This window comes from Canis lupus, chromosome 32, assembly GCF_011100685.1.
Source record: "Canis lupus familiaris isolate Mischka breed German Shepherd chromosome 32, alternate assembly UU_Cfam_GSD_1.0, whole genome shotgun sequence".
NCBI lineage: Eukaryota > Metazoa > Chordata > Mammalia > Carnivora > Canidae > Canis > Canis lupus.
Genome location: NC_049253.1, coordinates 15,605,713 through 15,625,289, shown reverse-complemented (window position 1 = coordinate 15,625,289; position 19,577 = coordinate 15,605,713). Strand labels below are relative to the sequence as shown.

Genomic DNA, 19,577 nt, shown 5'->3' with positions numbered 1-19,577 from the left:
AGGCCCAAGGGAAAAGCGACTCCGGGAGAAACTCACTTTTGAAAGGCACTTTCCGGTTACAAAGCACTGTCACATGCTTTATCTCATCGGACACAGTATCCTTTCTGCCGGCCTCCGGGGTCTACAGCTGTAAAAGGCCCAACGTGCAAGCAGAACCCCTTCCACATCCACAGTCCACGGAGGGCCTCGCTCCTCAGCCCTGCCCGTCGCGCCGCGCCTCGCGGCCGCGCGCTCCCCCTCGGCGGCGGCGGCGACGGCGCACGCACGTCACTCGCCCGCCGCCAATCGGCGCCCAGCAGGTCAACCACTCCTCCGGGGGCCCCCGGCGCCGCCCCCTCCTGCCCGCCGCGGGACCCAGGCCGCGACGCCCGCCCGCCCGCCCGCCCCCGCTTCCCGTCTGGGCGCAGGCGCGGGAGGAGCTGAGGCGCGAGGCGGGAGGGGAGTGGACGCTGCTGGCAAGGATGGTGCTGGAGAGCGTGGCCCGCATCGTGAAGGTGCAGCTCCCGGCGTATCTAAAGCGGCTCCCTGTGCCCGAGAGCATTACCGGGTTCGCCCGGCTCACAGGTAACCCCCGCCTCCAGCGAGTCCCCATCCTTGCAAGTTTCCCCAGGTGGGAGCCGGGGGTGGTCTTCACATCCCCCGGGCCGAGGGGCGGGGCGGGGCTGGGCGAGCGGCGCGTTACCCCGTGACCCCGCGCGCGGAGGGCGGGGGCGCGCGCAGGCGCAGATGCAGGCGCAGGCGCAGGCGCCGCGGGGCGCGCGGGAGTCCACCTCAGGTCCTCGCGTTAGCGGCTCTTCCGTGTCTTTCCGTGACGGAGGACGGGGTGCGGGCCGCGACTTCTCATCACACTGGCTCGCCGCAGAGTGCTTGTTTATGTTAGAGTAGGATAAGTCATCGGTATCGGAGGGCTGTGAATCAGACGTCCCGAGCTCTCGGCGGGGTTTGACCCATCGCGTGTGAGTGTGTGTGTGTGTGTGTGTGGGAGAGAAACGCAGACACACACGCCGTAGTGAGCTGTCTTGGCAGTCTTGTTCGGTGACCACATCGGAGAGTGACCTCCGTTCCCGTAGGGAAGACTTGCGCTGCCCCGGAGGCATTTGAGGTCAACTCCCTGACTGTGGGCCTAGCGGTGGTTAAGGTAACTTGAGGAAACAGGAGTTCTCCAGAGAGCGTTCGGGGGCTAGCTAGGACGATTTAATGAACATATGTGACATTCTGTATTTAACAGCCCTCCTTTACAAAAACAAAAAACAAAAAACACACACACACAAAACAAAACAAAAAAACCCACAAAGAACCCACAACTCAGGATTTCATATCTAAAGGACGAAAATTTTCTTTTCGTTAAATGTGGTCAACACTTGGAAGATGATGTTGGGTTTTGAGTGTTATAGTGTGAGTGGGATATTTGTTTTGTTTTGTTTTGTTTTGTTTTGAGTGGGGTATTTGTAAACCAGATTGAGACTGATTAGGATGGCGAGGGGGGGGGGGGGGACCATATCGATTCGGCAAACTTTGAACTCCTCTGTCCTGAATGTCAGGGAATGAAGTATGAATTTAAGATAATTTTGAGATAAATAGGGTTGCTTAGCCTGGAGCAGTGTGGAGTTCTATGGTAGCTGACACAAAACACAGCTTTTGGAAGGCTTACTGGTGGAAGAAGAAGAAATTTTATTTTCTGTAGACCAAAAGACAGAACTAGGACCAAATTAGTGAAGATTATTTAGAGATGGATTTCAGCTCCAACACACACCTCCATTCTGTTTGGTGGTTTTGCTTTTTTAAGAGTATATATATATATATATACACACACACACACATATATATATGTGTGTGTGTGTATATATATATTTTAGAGGCAGAGTCAGGTAGTAGATTTCACTGAGATGAACTAGATGACATTCCAAATCTAGAGATTCTTTGAATTATGGCTTGGTAGGAAGCATGTCATTGAATAGAAAGCATGGTAACTGAATAATTGACATTAAAAGAAACATGTAAACAGAAGCAGCATAAAAGTAACATAAAATGAAAAATGTTTCAAGTTAAGTATTTATAAACATCAAAATCCTCTTTTGATCCTATTATTCTAATAGATATTCTGCAGTTAAATAAAAATGTGATGCTTTTTTCCTCTTTATCATTGCTTTTGCTTTAGTGCTTTACATATTTTAATGTGTTCCTCATCTTTTTTCTAACAACTGTATAATCCTATTTTAGATTAACATCATTGTAGGCCTAACCATTCCCCTGCAATTGGAAATTTGCAATGTTTGCGTATATATGTATTTTATTCACACTGTTCAGTGGTAAGTAGCCTTGAACCAATTGTTAGGAGATTTTTTCCTCCTTTGAATTACGCACTTGAATGTATTCACCAAAACGATACCACCTGGCAATAGGAGCTCAAAAGAATGTGATCATTTTGTGACATTTGTTCCCATTTGCCAACTTATATTAATACTTTGCCCAAATTAACTGACAAGTTTTTAAAGTCAAGAAAGAAGGAAGTCCTCTTAACTCCCACCCCAGCCCAGTGAAACCTGAATTATGCATTGATTCTAATGGTGGCTGGTTTTATGTTAATTTCAGTTTTCTGTAAATAAGAGTGTAGTTGAAACAGATAGAAGGTATGTCTATGATTTCGTGACTAGATTTTTAGAAGCTTTTTTTCTTGATTTCTACTGTCAACAAATATTTAATTCCCATCAAAGACATTAAGGAAACTCAATCTAAACCTTTTCTCCCTTAAATCAATAATATATAGTAACTTCCTCTTCAAAGCTGTTAAATATTTAAACTGAGGACTGATTCTCAGAACTAGTGACAACTCTGATAAATGTCTTAAAAACATATATTTAAGTTCCGTTAGGTGTGTCTACACTCTATTTCTCATTGTATTGTTTATTTGCTAGGAAGTATTAGCATGTTTGTAATAACTGCTGTATGAAAAATGGACAATGACAATATAACAGTTGAAGAATCTGTTTTGGAGCACTGTGGAAGAAAATTTCTACCAACCAATTTCCACTCTGAGTCTTCCCTTCAGAGTAGATTGTAATAGATAATTACATTTACTTCTAGAATCCATACTTAGACACTTGTTGAAACAAAAACCTGGAAGATAACTTTTCAGCAATTGTTTAAAATGTCTAGGACACCAAAAGTGTTTTCATTTTTTATTTGTGAAAATTAGAACAGTTATAGCTTACATTATTATTGCCTGTTTTTTTTCTTCCCTATTTAGATCTAGCGGTTTTTTGTAAAGTAATTGGCCCTCTCATGATGACTCTGCATTCTTAGTAAACACTTGGAGATCCTTAATCACTTTACAGTATTTACAGACAGTCCTTATCTATTAGAAACAACTTATCTATTTTTGTTTAGGTCACATGTTTAACAGTGAGTCTTTTAAGATAAATTTGTGTGATTCCACACTTTTGAAGTATAGTCTATTCCAATAATTTGATCTTTAACAAAGCTTTCCCTGTTGTGTAAACTTTTAAAATAGAACAACAAAATCTTCCTATTCAAAAGTCAGAAACAGTTTACTTGTAGTTTTAAAAGCTTGCTATGGAACTTTAAATATAATAGCTCTTCCTCCTTGACCCTGGTTGCTTCTTTGAAACATAAGGGTTTTGCTCCTAAAGATAAAGCAGTGAATCCGAAGGTGATCAGTATTTTTTCCAGAGTAACACAGACGCATCAGAGCTGACAGGATTAAAGGCATTAGCTCTGTTTATCCAGAAAGGGCCAATTCTGAATGAAGAATTTAGAAGTGGAACAGGGTTGAAAACCTATATCCATAAGAAAACTTCTGCAAGCATGTTCATACCTGCTTTATTTATAATAGCCCCAAAGTGGAAGCAACCAAAATATCTACCAACAGGAGAGTGGATATTCATTGTGAAATATGGGTTGGCAATAAAAAGAGATAAATTACTGATCCACAGATGAATCTCCAAAACTTTATGTTGAGTGAAAAAGCTTTGGTTATAAATATCAGTGGTGGGAGAATAGACTAGAAAGGGACAGGAGAATACTTTCTTGGGTGATGGGAGTATTTTGCATGTTTTTACATTTTCACTTGAGGCTACTGGCATATATTTAATTGTCACAACTCAGAGCTAAACACTTAAGTTCTGTTTATTTTATTGTATGTAAAATGTACCAGAATTTTTTTTTTAAAGAAATGGAACAAAAGGTGAGTTTTCTTAGTAGGGATGTATAAGAAATTAAGTTCAAACCCAGAAAGTTGCATTTATTAATATGTAAATAATAGAGACTATTTCTTTTTTTTTTAAAGAGACTATTTCTAAAAGATCAAAGAATTTTATTTTAAACTGTTTTTGTGAATTTGATGAAATAATTACATAGTTCCTATAAGTTATAAAAGTTTTTTCCCTCTTCCTAGTTAAACCAACCATATATAAAAGTCAGTGTAATTAAAGAATTAAAGATTATACTAGCCTTTGTGGAGAACAGTTTAAGTGGTAATAGCAAAACCATCCATTGGAAATATTTTACTTTCTCTTTTTACAATTCAGAAATAGAAATCATTTCTGTATCTTACCTGGAAATGATACACAAGAAAATATGTTATTACCAGGAACCAAGTTCCCAATATTATTTTTATGGTATCATTATATGCCATCTTTTGAGAAGGCAAAAAAGACTACCCTAGTTTCTTAGGATAGAACTCCTCTTTGAGATCCATGTGTGTCTATATGTACTTTTTACAAATGTCTTTATCATAAGTCTTTGTTTATATATCTTGGTCAGGAGTAAGTAAGGCAAAAGAGACTACCCTAGTTTCTTTTTTAAAATTTTTATTTATTTATTTAAATTTATTTATGATAGTTACACACACAGAGAGAGAGAGGCAGAGACATAGGCAGAGGGAGAAGCAGGCTCCATGCACCGGGAGCCCGACGTGGGATTCGATCCCGGGTCTCCAGGATCGCGCCCTGGGCCAAAGGCAGGCACCAAACCGCTGCGCCACCCAGGGATCCCGACTACCCTAGTTTCTTAGGATAGAACTCCTCTTTGAGATCCATGTGTGTCTATATGTACTTTTTACAAATGTCTTTATCATAGTCTTTGTTTATATATCTTGTTCAGGAGTAAGTGTGATAGGTAGCTATTTGAATCTGCCCTGTCTTAAGCTGAATTCTGTTTCTCTGAGGAGATACTTTTAATAATGTCTGAACTTTGGAAAAATTTATGTTAAAATTGCTTGCTACTCAGGTTGTTTTGAAATGTTCTTTCTATGTAGATTTTGTTTCTCTGGTGGTACTGGTTCTTTCACTCTAACTTCTTAGTCTGTTTATCTTAACAGTGGGAAGTAGAATATTACAAAACACATTTAGAACCCTGCATGGTATTTTAGTATAAATGTGGTCTGATTTTTTATTTTAACGTAGAAAACTTAGGTGTTTTTAAAAAAAATGGAAGTAGGAACACTTCACTGATGGAGGAAGAAGGTCTTTCTGAAGTGAAAAATTTGAAATAAAGGAAAAATTTAAGGAAATTCAAGCCTTTTACATTCAAATGAATAAGCAAAATGCTGCCTAACTAACTGGGTGCCTTTTTATTGAGGTCAGCCAGTTCCCTGTACTTGACTTAATTACAGCCCAAAATACCTACATCTGCCCCCCCCCCCCCCCAAACCTTGATCTCTCACACTGTTATCTTCTACTCCTGGCTTGTCTACTTCATAATTTTTCATAGATGCATCTTCCTGCCCTAAATGAAACAAAGCTGTCCCTGAGGAAGGCACTTCCCCTGCCGGTAGCTCTCTCAGTGATCTCTTTTCTCTTTTTCCTTGTCTTTCTGGGATGAGGGAGCAGGGGGAGTTGGCATCTTTTAGGATCTGCAGAGCAGCCTCTACACTGGTCTATTTCACTCTGTCTTAAAGAAAGCTGTGACTTGTGAAATCCAGCAGTATCTCTAATTTTTTTGCTGGTAAATGTTGGCCTTTAGTTTCTCCCTTACACTCTTTAAGGATGTCAACGCCTCATATTTTTCCTTTCTTCTACAACACAACACTGGTCTTTTCCTGCTTAAAACTGCTCTTCTTACGTTCTGTTTTGGTTTGTTTTTAGATTACAGACCAGTATCTCCATCCATCCAGATAATAAAACCAGAAATCTGGGAATCATGAAGGAGCCTCACTTCCACCATTTACCTGATACTCCATACTTGATCACTCACCCAATCCTGTTGATCTTACTACCTAAGTTAGTGGTTCTTAAGTTTTAAAGCAATGAAGATTTATCACTTTGTTCCCAGTGAAAGCATCAGACTATCTCCTCTAGGGATGCCTGGGTGGCTCAGCAGTTGAGCATCTGCCTTTGGCTCAGGGCATGATCCTGGAGTCCCGGGATCAAGTCCCACATCAGGCTCCCCACATGGAGCCTGCTTCTCCCTCTGCCTGTGTCTCTACCTCTCTCTCTTTAGACTATCTTCTCTTCAGGCAGTTTTAGGGGATACATTTGTCCTCTTTAATGGCCGCTGCCTTAGTTTAAGTTTCCATTATTTTGTGGGGGCGGAGGGGGGATTATTTCAGTGGATTTCTAACCGATTGTCTTGCATCTTGTCCTCCAACTAGTGGCCCTCTCTGCTCTTCCCTCTGTCTCTCTACCAGTCCATCTTCCATCTGATACTGTAATTCCATCTGATTTCATAAATGAAGTTTTCCATTTATATTAGTATTCAGATATATCAATAGTTCCCTTTTATGTACCAAATAGATTTTACTTACTTGTTAATTTTTATCATCTGGGGATCCCTGGGTGGCGCAGCGGTTTAGCGCCTGCCTTTGGCCCAGGGCGCGATCCTGGAGACCCGGGATCGAATCCCACGTCGGGCTCCCGGTGCATGGAGCCTGCTTCTCCCTCTGCCTGTGTCTCTGCCTCTCTCTCTCTCTCTGTATGTGACTATCATAAATAAATAAAAATTTAAAAAAAAAAAAAAAAAAAAAAAAAAAAAAAAAAAAAAAAAAAAAAAAAAAAATTTTTATCATCTGGGACCTGACCACCTCTACAATTCCTCTCCTATTTCATCATTCCAACAGTATTGTGGTGCTTACTTCCTTAAACTTTTCATGCACCTCATATCTCTGTGCTTTTGCCTATCCTGTTTCTTCTGTGTGAAATGTAGTCCCTCCTCCCATAAGCCTGTGGACTCCTATACTCTTACTCATCTTTCAGAAACCTGGTTAGGTGCCAGATTCTCTAGTCTGCTCATCCCTGCGGAGTTAATCATGTCTTTTTCTGTATTGCTTATTTATAATTACACATATTATACAGTACTGTAATCCTTTTTTATAGAACTGTATTCCATACTAGATGAAAAGCTTCTTTGGAGTGGGACTGTGTCTTGTAATTTTTGTATCTTCACCTGTCATATCACCTAATCTGTCTGTGGGGTTTTATATTTCCTGAGGGTGCTTAAAGTTTTTTTCGTAGTTTAAACAGAATTCTTTTTTTTTTAATTTATTTTTTATTGGTGTTCAATTTACCAACATACAGAATAACACACAGTGATCATCCCGTCAAGTACCCCCCTCAGTGCCCATCACCCATTCACCCCCACCCCCCGCCCTCCTCCCCTTCCACCCCCGCCCTCCTCCCCTTCCACTCCTCCCAGAGTTAGGAGTCTTTATGTTCTGTCTCTCTTTCTGATATTTCCCACACATTTCTTCTCCCTTCCCTTATATTCCCTTTCACTATTATTTATATTCCCCAAATGAATGAGAACATATAATGTTTGTCCTTCTCCGATTGACTTCACTCAGCATAATACCCTCCAGTTCCATCCACGTCGAAGCAAATGGTGGGTATTTGTCGTTTCTAATGGCTGAGTAATATTCCATTGTATACATAAACCACATCTTCTTTATCCATTCATCTTTCGATGGACACCGAGGCTCCTTCCACAGTTTGGCTATTGTGGACATTGCTGCTATAAACATCGGAGTGCAGGTGTCCCAGCGTTTCATTGCATCTGAATCTTTGGGGTAAATCCCCAACAGTGCAATTGCTGGGTCATAGGGCAGGTCTATTTTTAACTCTTTGAGGAACCTCCACACAGTTTTCCAGAGTGGCTGCACCAGTTCACATTCCCACCAACAGTGTAAGAGGGTTCCCTTTTCTCCGCATCCTCTCCAACATTTGTGGTTTCCTGCCTTGTTAATTCTCCCCATTCTCACTGGTGTGAGGTGGTATCTCATTGTGGTTTTGATTGTATTTCCCTGATGGCAAGTGATGCAGAGCATTTTCTCCTGTGCGTGTTGGCCATGTCTATGTCTTCCTCTGTGATATTTCTCTTCATGTCTTTTGCCCATTTCATGATTGGATTGTTTGTTTCTTTGGTGTTGAGTTTAATAAGTTCTTTATAGATCTTGGAAATTAGCTGTAGGTTGTCTTTTAGTTTTGTTGACTGTATCCTTTGCTGTGCAATAGCTTCTTATCTTGATGAAGTCCCAATAGTTCATTTTTGCTTTTGTTTCTTTTGCCTTCATGGATGTATCTTGCAAGAAGTTACTGTGGGCAAGTTCAAAAAGGGTGTTGCCTGTGTTCTCCTCTAGGATTTTGATGGACTCTTGTCTCACATTTAGATCTTTCATCCATTTTGAGTTTATCTTTGTGTATGGTGAAAGAGAGTGGTCTAGTTTCATTCTTCTGCATGTGGATGTCCAATTTTCCCAGCACCATTTATTGAAGAGACTGTCTTTCTTCCAATGGATAGTCTTTCCTCCTTTATCGAGTATTATTTGACCATTAAGTTCAGGGTCCACTTCTGGGTTCTCTATTCTGTTCCATTGATCTATGTGTCTGTTTTTGTGTCAGTACCACACTGTCTTGATGACCACAGCGTTGTAGTACAACCTGAAATCTGGCATTGTGATGCCCCCAGATATGGTTTTCTTTTTTAAAATTCCCCTGGCTATTCGGGGTCTTTTCTGATTCCACACAAATCTTAAAATAATTTGTTCTAACTCTCTGAAGAAAGTCCATGGTATTTTGATAGGGATTGCATTAAACGTGTAAATTGCCCTGGGTAACATTGACATTTTCACAATATTAATTCTGCCAATCCATGAGCATGGAATATTTTTCCATCTCTTTGTGTCTTCCTCAATTTCTTTCAGAAGTGTTCTATAGTTTTTAGGGTATAGATCCTTTACCTCTTTGGTTAGGTTTATTCCTAGGTATCTTATGATTTTGGGTGCATTTAAACAGAATTCTTACCTGTTAACTTACACTGTTATCATTTGTAAGCCTTGAACAAAGGCAAATATATGCATATCTAACAGGAGTCACTTTAAATATCAGTTTAATGAGTACAGACTCACTTCAGTTAAAATTCATTGAAGTCTTGGTTTGTGTCAGTCTCTGTTAGAGGATAGTGGGTGAGGAGACAGATATTTACATAACTAGTTTTGGGGCAGAATGCATTAGTAGCTTCCTTTCCCAGTGCTCAATAGTTTTTACAGAGTGGTTTCCAACTTCATTCATTCATTCCTCCCAGCAGTTATATGAAGTTGGAAGTTTCTTTACATGTACTCTTCCTTGTGCTTCGAAAGTTCTTTTCTTTTCTCAAGTCTTTTGGAGCCCTTAGCTTTTCTTTCTTTTAGATCTTGGCTTAAAGATATTTTTTTCCTTCCTGTCTCCCTTTCTTAAAGTTGCAGTCAGCCTACTGCTTTGCCTCTAGGATAGTCTTTATTTTCTTATATCATCTTGTTTGTTTTCTTCATAGCTCTTATTATAGTCTAAAATATTCATGCTTATTTGTTTACTTGTTTGTGGTTATCTTCTCTAAAATATATACCCTACCTATGAGAACAGGGACCTTCCTTGTCCATCAGCCTGGATCCCCAGCACCTAGTACAATATTTAGGATGTTGTGAGTATTTATGAGTAAATGATGTTGTTCCTGTTGTACAGACCAAAGAAACCTGATTCTGAGTATATGAGAATCTGGATTTATACAACAGCTAAACTATGAATTAGTTATGTATTGAAATCCTGCTCTTGTGCCAGGCACTGTACTGAGTACTGGGTACATAGAGACAAGTAAGAAAGCTGCTACACTTGCGTTACCACATTGTCTCGACATCATGGGTTATTATATAGTAAAAAATTAAAACCAGATGGTTTAAGAATAGCAAAGAGATCAGTTTTCTTAATTCAGTAACATCTATTAAGTACTTAAATTGGTGAGAGAACTCAGAAAGGGGCTTATAAAAAGAGCAAACTTTTTAGAATGGTGGAAATACCCTGTATCTTGCTTTAGGTGGTGTTTATAAGTCTATATAGTTCAAAAACTCATCAAATTTAACACTTACCTCAAAGCTCAACAGGCTGAACTGTAATTATGACTCAATATAGAATAAAATAAATTGAACCAAGCAGTATTTGAGAATACAGTGGTGACCAAGACAAATAAGACCTTTGCTTTTATAGATCCTAGATTGTGATTGTGGGGACAAAATGGATGGATGTAGCCATTAAAATTCATGTTTCCAAATGTCCCTGATAATAAAGTGAAAGGACTGTGTATACAACATGGTCTTAGTTTTGGTATAGAGCAAAAAAAAAAAAAAAAAAAAAAAAGTAAAAAAAAGTAAAATGTTACCAACTCTTGACTGATAAGATTAAAAGTTATTTTTTTATACTTTTCTAAATTTTGTAAAAAAATTATATTTTTGATAATCCTAAGCATTAAAAAATATATACTGCACAAAACATACATTATACCTAACAATTAGGAGATAATAGTTTTCCCTTCATAGTACCTAAAGTATCTGTAATAGCTCAGCATATATCATACAGGTTCATAGGAGATAGCTGTTCTTAAAATTTTTTGTAAATTTGTTTGATTTTTCTGTATTCCATACTTGTTCATTAAAAATCAACCTTAATAAATATATTTAAAGTGATTTAATTAAGCTTCATAGGCTGTATTATTTTTTTATAAAGCTTTTCTATACTTAAATTGAAGTTTATCACTTTCAAAAAGTAAATTGCACTCAGACTGTTGTATCAATTATTACTTTGTTATAGGAGATAATAGTATTTTTTATGACCATATTACCACAGAGTAATGTTTTATCAAGGAATTATGTCAAATGAACATTTTCTGAGGTAGATTTTTTAAAGTATTAATGCCTTTTATTCCCTGAGATTTGTGGGCTCAGACAGGAAATGTTAAACCTAGGAATCATTGAACTTAGGAATCTAAGTGAAGTTTTTCAACTTTAAATTCCTATTTACTTTTTGACTTGGACTCATTTAACCTTTCATGATTTTTAAACTTTGTAATATAGAATAATACTTAAAGTTACTCTACATTTAATAAATATTTATTGAATAACTACTACAAAATATTTTACTAGGTGTTGGGGTCAATAGCAATGTCAGACATTCATTGCCTGATCTAGAAGATAAGTGTAAATCAATAGTCATAGTACTCTGGTGATTGAGAAAGGGACTGACGTTTATGCTCGGCATTCGTTTATTTAAGTCATTCATAAAACACCTTGGAGGTATCTACTTTGCTCTAGGGAGAGTGATATGTAGCTCCTTTTCTTATAGGCTTATGAGTCAAATTTATAAGCAGATGACAGTAGAGTGATAAACGAGGAAAAAGGGCTTGGAAGTAAAAGTGATCGATTTTGCTTTGTTATATCAAGGAAGGATTTTGGAGAAAGCAATATTTGACCCTAATCTTAAAGGGTGTACACAAATTAATCCAATAGACTAGAGGTAGAAAGACAGAAGGAATACCTTTGCAAAGAACACTGGAAGGCAGCTAGTAGGTGGTAGCTTTGGGTGCCTTCAGGTACGTTAAGAGATGGGTGCTGAAGCTGTCAAAGCAGCTATGCCATACTACAGAGATGTTATTGAAATAATGGTCTGTAGCAGTGCCACCCAAAAAACATGATGGAAGTGTTCTCTGGGCTGTCAGATATGGTAGCCACTAGTCATATGTCGCTGTTGAGCTGGTGATATGTGACTAGTTTGTCTTGGAAATTCAATTTTGAATTTTATAAGTAAATAGCTGTATATGTGTATTAATCATGTTTTTTATTTTCTATATTTTATGGTGCTTTGACACTTTGGGGCCAAGAAGAATCTGCACCTTCCCAGGAGTAGCTAATTCCTAGAGATAGTAAACAACTTGCCTGTGAACTCACTTTTCATATGCAAACCAACCATCACCTTTATGTTACTCTCACATACCATGCCTGTATTCCTCCTGCCCTAATCACCGGGGTTAAGTACTAGACAACTGCAGACTATCCCTATAGCCCAGAGCCCACAGAAATTATTCCTTTGCCTTTTTGATGGAAACCACAGTAAAGATTTGTGCTGGTGCTTTCCTCTTCCCTTCCTCCTGACCAAAGCTGGTACTTCCCTCCGTGGTCCTGTGTAGCATGGTGTACCCCCTCTTGGGAATTACAAACAATAAACTTTACTTTCAACTCAGTTGTCTCATCTGTCATCTTACCATACTTGTTTAAAACAAAATCCGAGGTACAAATCAAAGCAGTGTGGCTAGTGGCTCCTATATTGGACAACTGATCCATAGGCAGACCCCCTTCTCCTGGAGAAACAGTTCATTTCCAGAACTTTAGTTCATTAAAAGAATCTATATGAAGTATCTCCACTTCGATTATGAGAATAGAACAGCCAACATGACAAAGTCCTTGTCCTTACAGAGCTTCATTCTGGCAACTAACATTGTCATATTCCCAAAGATTTCAACTATATACTGTTATCAAGTTAAGTTTGCAAGGAGTTGCTACCAACCTCCCTAATCTAGTAATAAATGTTATCATTTATTATGTATCTTCTCTGTGCTAGGCACTCTTGCAGGTTCTATACATAGAGTATATAAATAGGTTGTTTCATTTAGAGCTAATAACAAACCTTTGGCTTGGTGTTGTATCAAAAATAGTTTCATTTTGGGGGATCCCTGGGTGGCTCAGAGGTTTAGTGCCTGCCTGACGCCCAGGGCGTGGTCCTGGGGTCCCAGGATCGAGTCCCGCATCGGGCTTCCTGCATTTTGGAAGAGTTTGTATTAAGCCAGTCTTTTAATACTTGCATGGTAGAACAATGATCTCTGGGAAGTAGTTTTACCAAGAAGAGAGCAGATAAAATTTTAAATACGGGGATGCCTGTGTGGTTCAGTGATTGCCTTCAGCTCGGGGCGTGATCCTGGAGACCTGGGATCAAGCCCCACATCGGGCTCCCTGCATGGAGCCTGCTTCTCCCTCTGCCTGTGTCTCTGCCTCTCTCTCTCTCTCTCTCTGTCTCTTATGAATAAATAAAATCTTTAAAAAATAAAAATAGGGCAGCCCGGGTGGCTCAGCAGTTGAGTGCCACCTTCAGCCCAGGGCGTGATCCTGGAGACCCAGGATCGAGTCCTGCATAGGGCTCCCTGCATGGAACCTGCTGCTCCCTCTGCCTGTGTCTCTACCTCTCTTTCTCTGTGTGTGTGTCTCTCATAAACAAATAAATAAAATCTTTAAAAAAAATATCATACAACAGAATATCAAAAAATGAATATTTTACCATTGATGTAGGATTCCAGATAAAACATGTCTTCAATGCTTTAATTTACATTCTTGTAAGACATAGTGATTCCGAAAGAAATGTTGTCTGAACAGACTGAAATTTTCATACACTGAAAATTCTCATTATTACATACATCTTATTCCCTAAGTGTTCATTAAATGCCTTCGGGAATACTAAATACTGCCTCAGGGGGGTTAGGGAATATAAATAAATAAATAAAATGGTCCCTATGTCTATGAAGACAAATACATAAGGAAACCAAGATAAACATTTCAGCATGCAGTCAGTAAATTCTGGCTAGTGCTGTGACTCTGTGGGGCTCTGTAGAGAATCCTTTCTGTTATCTGTTATCTGTTATCTGAATCCTTAATGTTATCATTTGACAATCTTCACTGAGTACTTAACTGATATCTTGCTAAGCACTATGTAGAAATAGCATAGTCAAGAAAAAGAAAAACTAAAGATTATGTGCCAAGGCATGCTAATGAATGTTAACAATGGACTATGCTAAGAGTACAACTGTACTTTAACTCTTTTAAGCTGTGTTATTTATTTTTTTAAAGATTTATTTATTTATTCATGAGAGACACAGACTGAGAGAGAGAGGCAGAGACATAGGCAGAGGGAGAAGCAGGCTCCTCACAGGTAGCCTGATGTGGGACTCGATACCAGATCCCAGGATCACGACCTGAGCCAAAGGCAGATGCTCCACCACGGAGCCACCCTGGCATCCCCTGTTGTATGATTTTAGACATGGCGGAAATGCTTTCTAAACCTATAAAATATGTCACACATTGAACTTTGTAATGGTGATCATTACTCTTGAAATAAGAACGAAGTTCAATATACTTAGTGTGAGGATAGTAAAATAGGATATTTGACACAGGATCTGTTTCTCAAAGTTTTGTGTTCCAGTTTTACAAGTCTTAAGTTAGCCCACAAATAAAACAAAGTGGTCTCAGATATAGGTAGCTTGATTGTGTTATTTATTCATAGTGTTATGTTATAGATAAGTTAGGTAAGAGATTAACATGAGAAGTAAAGAACAAGTGAAGGATAAACCCAAGGACGACATGTGCTGTTTGAGCTCTATTAAGAGAGTACTGTTAAATCTGTACACGTTCAGTTTCAGAATGGCTTCGGTTACTGCCTTTCCTCGGTGTACTTGCACTACTTGGCTACCTTGCAATTCGTCCATTCCTCCCGAAGAAAAAACAACAGAAGGATAGCTTGATTAATCTTAAAATACAAAAGGAAAATCCCAAAGTGGTGAATGAAATAAACATTGAAGATTTGTGTCTCACTAAAGCAGCTTACTGTAGGTGTTGGCGTTCTAAGACGGTAAGATATATGCTTGCACGTATTCTAAAATTGTGCAGTTAAAGTTGTTCTTAAGTCCCAGTTTTGAGGTTCTTTGAGATGAATGATTTTTCCGCAGTATTCAGTACTGAAAATTTATATTCCTAAGTTAAAGTTTGCATTTTATGTTGGATACTTACCTACATGAGAAAAGTTACAGCAGTGCAAGGAAAGATAGAAATCTTATGCTTCAAAGCTGATGTCCGCCACTTATAGTGTGACTTTGGTTAGGCAGGTTTCTTAATCTTTAATCTCTGATGTTCAGGGTTTTTTTTTTTTTTAATAATATGTCAATATCATACACATTTTTTAGGATGTAGGGAGATGTATGTACAGTACCTTATATACAGACGAGCTAATAAATGGCAGCTATAATTATGGGTGTTTTTTAATGTGGGAATAAGTATGGAGTGATAAGTATTATAAGTAGCTGGTGAGATTTGTTTTCTAGTACTATGATCATAGGTTATTTGAAGTTTTAATATAGTAACATCACAACTTTTTTTTGTAATAAAGTTTTGGAAATCTAAGTGTCTGATAATGGGAATGATTATGGTATAATATAAATTATGGGATGTTAGGAAGCTATTACAAATCATGTTTTTAAGACTATTTTAATGACATGAGAGCATGATGTAGTTATTAAGAAAAGCACAGTACAGTTTGATCCCAATTTTGTTTTTAAAAAAGGAATACACTTAGTAAAATGCATAGGAAAAAATATCTCAAAATCTGGATTATTGTTATCTATGAGTGAATTTCTAAATATGCATTTTAAATTTTTTCAAAAACTATACAGTATGTGTGAGTTTTATAGTAGGAAAACATGAGATAATATATTTTGGTTCTCCCAAAACTTAATTGCTTACTGTTGACTAGAAGACTTACTGATGACATGAGGTCAGTTAACAACTATTTTGTATGTTAGATGTGTTACATACATTATTCTTACAATGAAGTAAGCTACAGAAAAAATTGTTAGTAAGAAAACCATAAAGAAGAGAAAATTCATTTACAGTACTGTATTGTGTTTATTGAAAAAAATCCACAGTTAAATGGTTCCATACAGTTCAAACCTGTTGTTCAAGGTTCAACAGTACATTCTTTTCAAATTTAAATAAGTGAAGAGAGGAGTTCTAATTTGGAGCTCTACAGAGAACAAGAGCTTATTTTGATCGCCCTTTAAACCTGTTTTATTGACTCTTGGAATAATCAAAAATAATCCAAAAAATCTATATCAAATAATAAATTAACTATTTAAAATTATTAAACTTGCTGTGATATTGGAGTGTAGTTAGGTTAGATGTAGAATATACATTACTCAGGAAAGCTATCTGATCATTTTTTCTTCAAAGTTATGTACTTCCTTGTAAGAGCATTTCACAAATATTCCTACTTACTGAATCATTTTTAAAATAACACTTGTAATTCTTTTTCCTTTCTAGTTTCCTGCCTGTGATGGTTCACATAATAAACACAATGAATTGACAGGAGATAATGTGGGCCCACTAATACTGAAGAAGAAAGAAGTATAATAGTAATGAATTAGGATTGAACTAAGTTGTGTGCTGTAAAATTCTATAACAATATTTTTTCATTTTTTATGTATAGATCTTTTAAATGGTAGTCTTAATTATTGCTACTGGTTGAGTAATTATTTCTGCCAATTTATTTTCTTCTACACTACTGTTTATATTTGATACTTTGTGTATTCAAACGGTCATTTATATAGAAATTAAATTGTACAACCCTTTCATTCTTACTTCAAAGACAATGTCTTGGTTTTCATTAACTGAGAAAAATCTGTTTTTGGCAGTGGGTCCAAAGCTCTTCCTTTGAATATCAATATTTTCTATGGAATCTACACTTAAATTTTTTCTCCCTACATTAAACATATTATTTTTCAGTCTTCTGTTCTGATCATTTGAAGTGACTTTTCCTCTTTGGCCTTCCACACACTGTTCTTTTCAGATCAGTAAGAAAAATATTGCTGTCAAGAATTACTTGAGTTTTCAAAGAGATAAATGCTTTGCTTTATAAACATTATGTCTAATTAAAGTGTGAATATCCCAATTTCAGAAAAGACATGAACTGGATATAGAAAGTTCCAAAAAGGAATAGTTATTTACATTATTAAAAAAATGTGTTTACTTTACAAAGGCTTGTTTGTGTCTCTTTAGGTGTGTGTTTTGTACATGTATCATGAACTCTTTGACTCAGTGACAGGGTGGGATGGAATGGCAGGAATACTTATACTAAATTCATGAGCTGCTGCAATTTGAAGGTTAATTAGAAATAAAGTATATCTGAACTCATATTAAAATGATAAATGGAAAAAAAATTAAACAAATAAAAAAATAAAATGATAAATGGTTCAGTGATTCAAAATCGTATACATTTTTCTCTTTATAACAGTATAATCCAATAAAACATAAAATAAAGAAAGTTTGCTAAATAAACTTATTGGAGAATCTTTAAAACTTGTGTAATTTTTTAGCCGTGGTCTACTTAGTTTTATTGTATGTTACAGTTCTTATATTAATAGCTGTCCTTAAGTCTGTTTATTAAAGGTACATCCTGTCAGTTTACTGTGTCTTTTTTATATACAAAAAAAAGGTACAGGAGGCAAACATTTAATTCTCCCAATAATAATCAAAGCTAATAGTCACCATATGTACATATGGGACATTGCACTAAGTCCAGTACGTACATTTGTAATTTATTGCATATTATGTCAGTAGGTTCTATTGTGTGATCTTGACTCTCATGACTAACAGGAATTTTAAAGTTCGGGTTAGAAATATAGTTGTGGTTTTGAGAAGTTTTACAAGGTGTATATATAAAATAGTTAATCTCTCCCTGTGTGGAAAGACGTAGAAATATACCACTGCTGTCACTATGGCTCTGGGTGTTCTTTCCTAAAACCTTCTCTTTAACACTCTTAAGGGAAAAAAAAAAAAAACACTCTTAAGGGGCTTCACTATCAGATGGAGCAATTATTTTTCCATAGTTGATCATAGGGCTTTGGGAAAAATTTTCCTTACCAAAAGTTTGAATATCCATGGTCTGCGGTCATGAAATATTTTCTTTAAAATATTTACTGCCACACAGCAACATGTGTATTCTACTGGTTCCCATACTTAGGTTTCACAGGAGAAGCTAAAATTTCCTAAAGATGTGGAGACTAAAATGAAATTATCACCTTTAAATTTTGTCAACTAAACTATATAAAGATTTGAAAACTATCTCATAAAAGGTAACTTTAATACCCCAAAAGTATAAGGACTGTACTCTCAGAATAGTTTTTGCTCCCCACATTTTCAGTTTTTGAAATATGGTAAAGAGCTGTGTCCAAATATTTTCCTACCTGTGCAGATTTTTCAGAAGCCTAGGGCTGGTAGCAAGCTGTTATTTTAATGACTCCCTTTACGTAAACATTATTAATGGCTGTCACTTCCTCTTGTAAATTCACAGAATTTATCTACTTTAAAAAATGGTTACCTAATAACTGCTTCTGAATTGTTAAAACAGAAGATAACAGCTCTTGAAATACAAGTCTTGGGTTTCTAGAACTTTTAAGAAACAACACTATTACTGTCATGGGATGGCTTTGAGGCCTGCCTCTCCTTACCCAGGGAACTGCTCTTCGCCTTAATCAGCAAATGAGCACCACCATTACATAAGTATCAGGTATTCAAAACTGTTGAGCAGGCTTGAGGTATTAATGATTCATTCATATGAGTAATTAAACAAATTGTATTATAAAAGCACATTACAATTCAGCTTTGAGTTCAATGCCTCATACAATGATTCATTAAATGGCTTTTGTATTTTGTAACCTAATTTGTTAATAAGTTTATGGGAAGCTACTTAAGCCAGTTGCTGATCATATAGTTCTGCCTTCCTAATTGTGGTTCCTATAGTTTTCCAGTAGAAACATGTTATCAGACTCTCCCTCTGCAAAGAGAGTTTTAAGACTCTACTGTTCATTAGGGTTCTTAAGTTATGGTGGATATTTTATTAACTACCCACCAGAAACATCTAAATTGAATACCACAGGTCCCCACTTTCAGTCTGCTTATTCTAATAAATTTGGTTATCTGATTTCTCTGAAAAAAATCACAGATACGGATAAGGTCTTGCTCTAGTGACAGGTAAATAATAAAATATAACAGCTGATGGCAGGGGAGAGAACCAAACAATAAATTTAATGTGAACATTAAAAGCATAGCAGCTTGAGACAATTTAACATAGGACCCTGCACATGACTGTCCCTGAGAGCATCTCTGTGATCAGACAATACAAGTGATGTTTAATGATGAATTTGAATCAAGATAGACAGTGTATGGTAGGAGACAGGATATGTTTTACATTTGGAGATAGCAGTTTCCACTTCAAATAGTTAAAAAGCTTAGCCACTTAAAGTGGTATATCCAGGGGGAAAATTTATGCAGAATATATCTTGACTCATTCTTGGATATTTGGAGGGTTATCATAGGAAGTTTTTCCATTTAATTGAATCATTTGTTAAGCTTAATGACTGTAATTCAATACATAATTTGTTAAAGTATGAGGAAAACTAAAGGAACAGTGACTTAAACCACACAAATCATATTAGATGACCTCCACCTT

General features: G+C 37.1%; 1 protein-coding gene across 1 annotated transcript; it reads left to right on the top strand.

Moving 5' to 3' along the window:
* Positions 1–350: 350 nt before the first annotated feature.
* On the top strand, positions 351–17,425 carry CISD2 (CDGSH iron sulfur domain 2). The gene is made up of 3 exons (XM_038582019.1): positions 351–564; positions 14,713–14,927; positions 16,391–17,425. Exons 1-3 carry the CDS (start codon positions 462–464, stop codon positions 16,478–16,480), a joined length of 408 nt encoding a protein of 135 aa, XP_038437947.1. The 5' UTR covers positions 351–461; the 3' UTR covers positions 16,481–17,425.
* Positions 17,426–19,577: the final 2,152 nt, after the last annotated feature.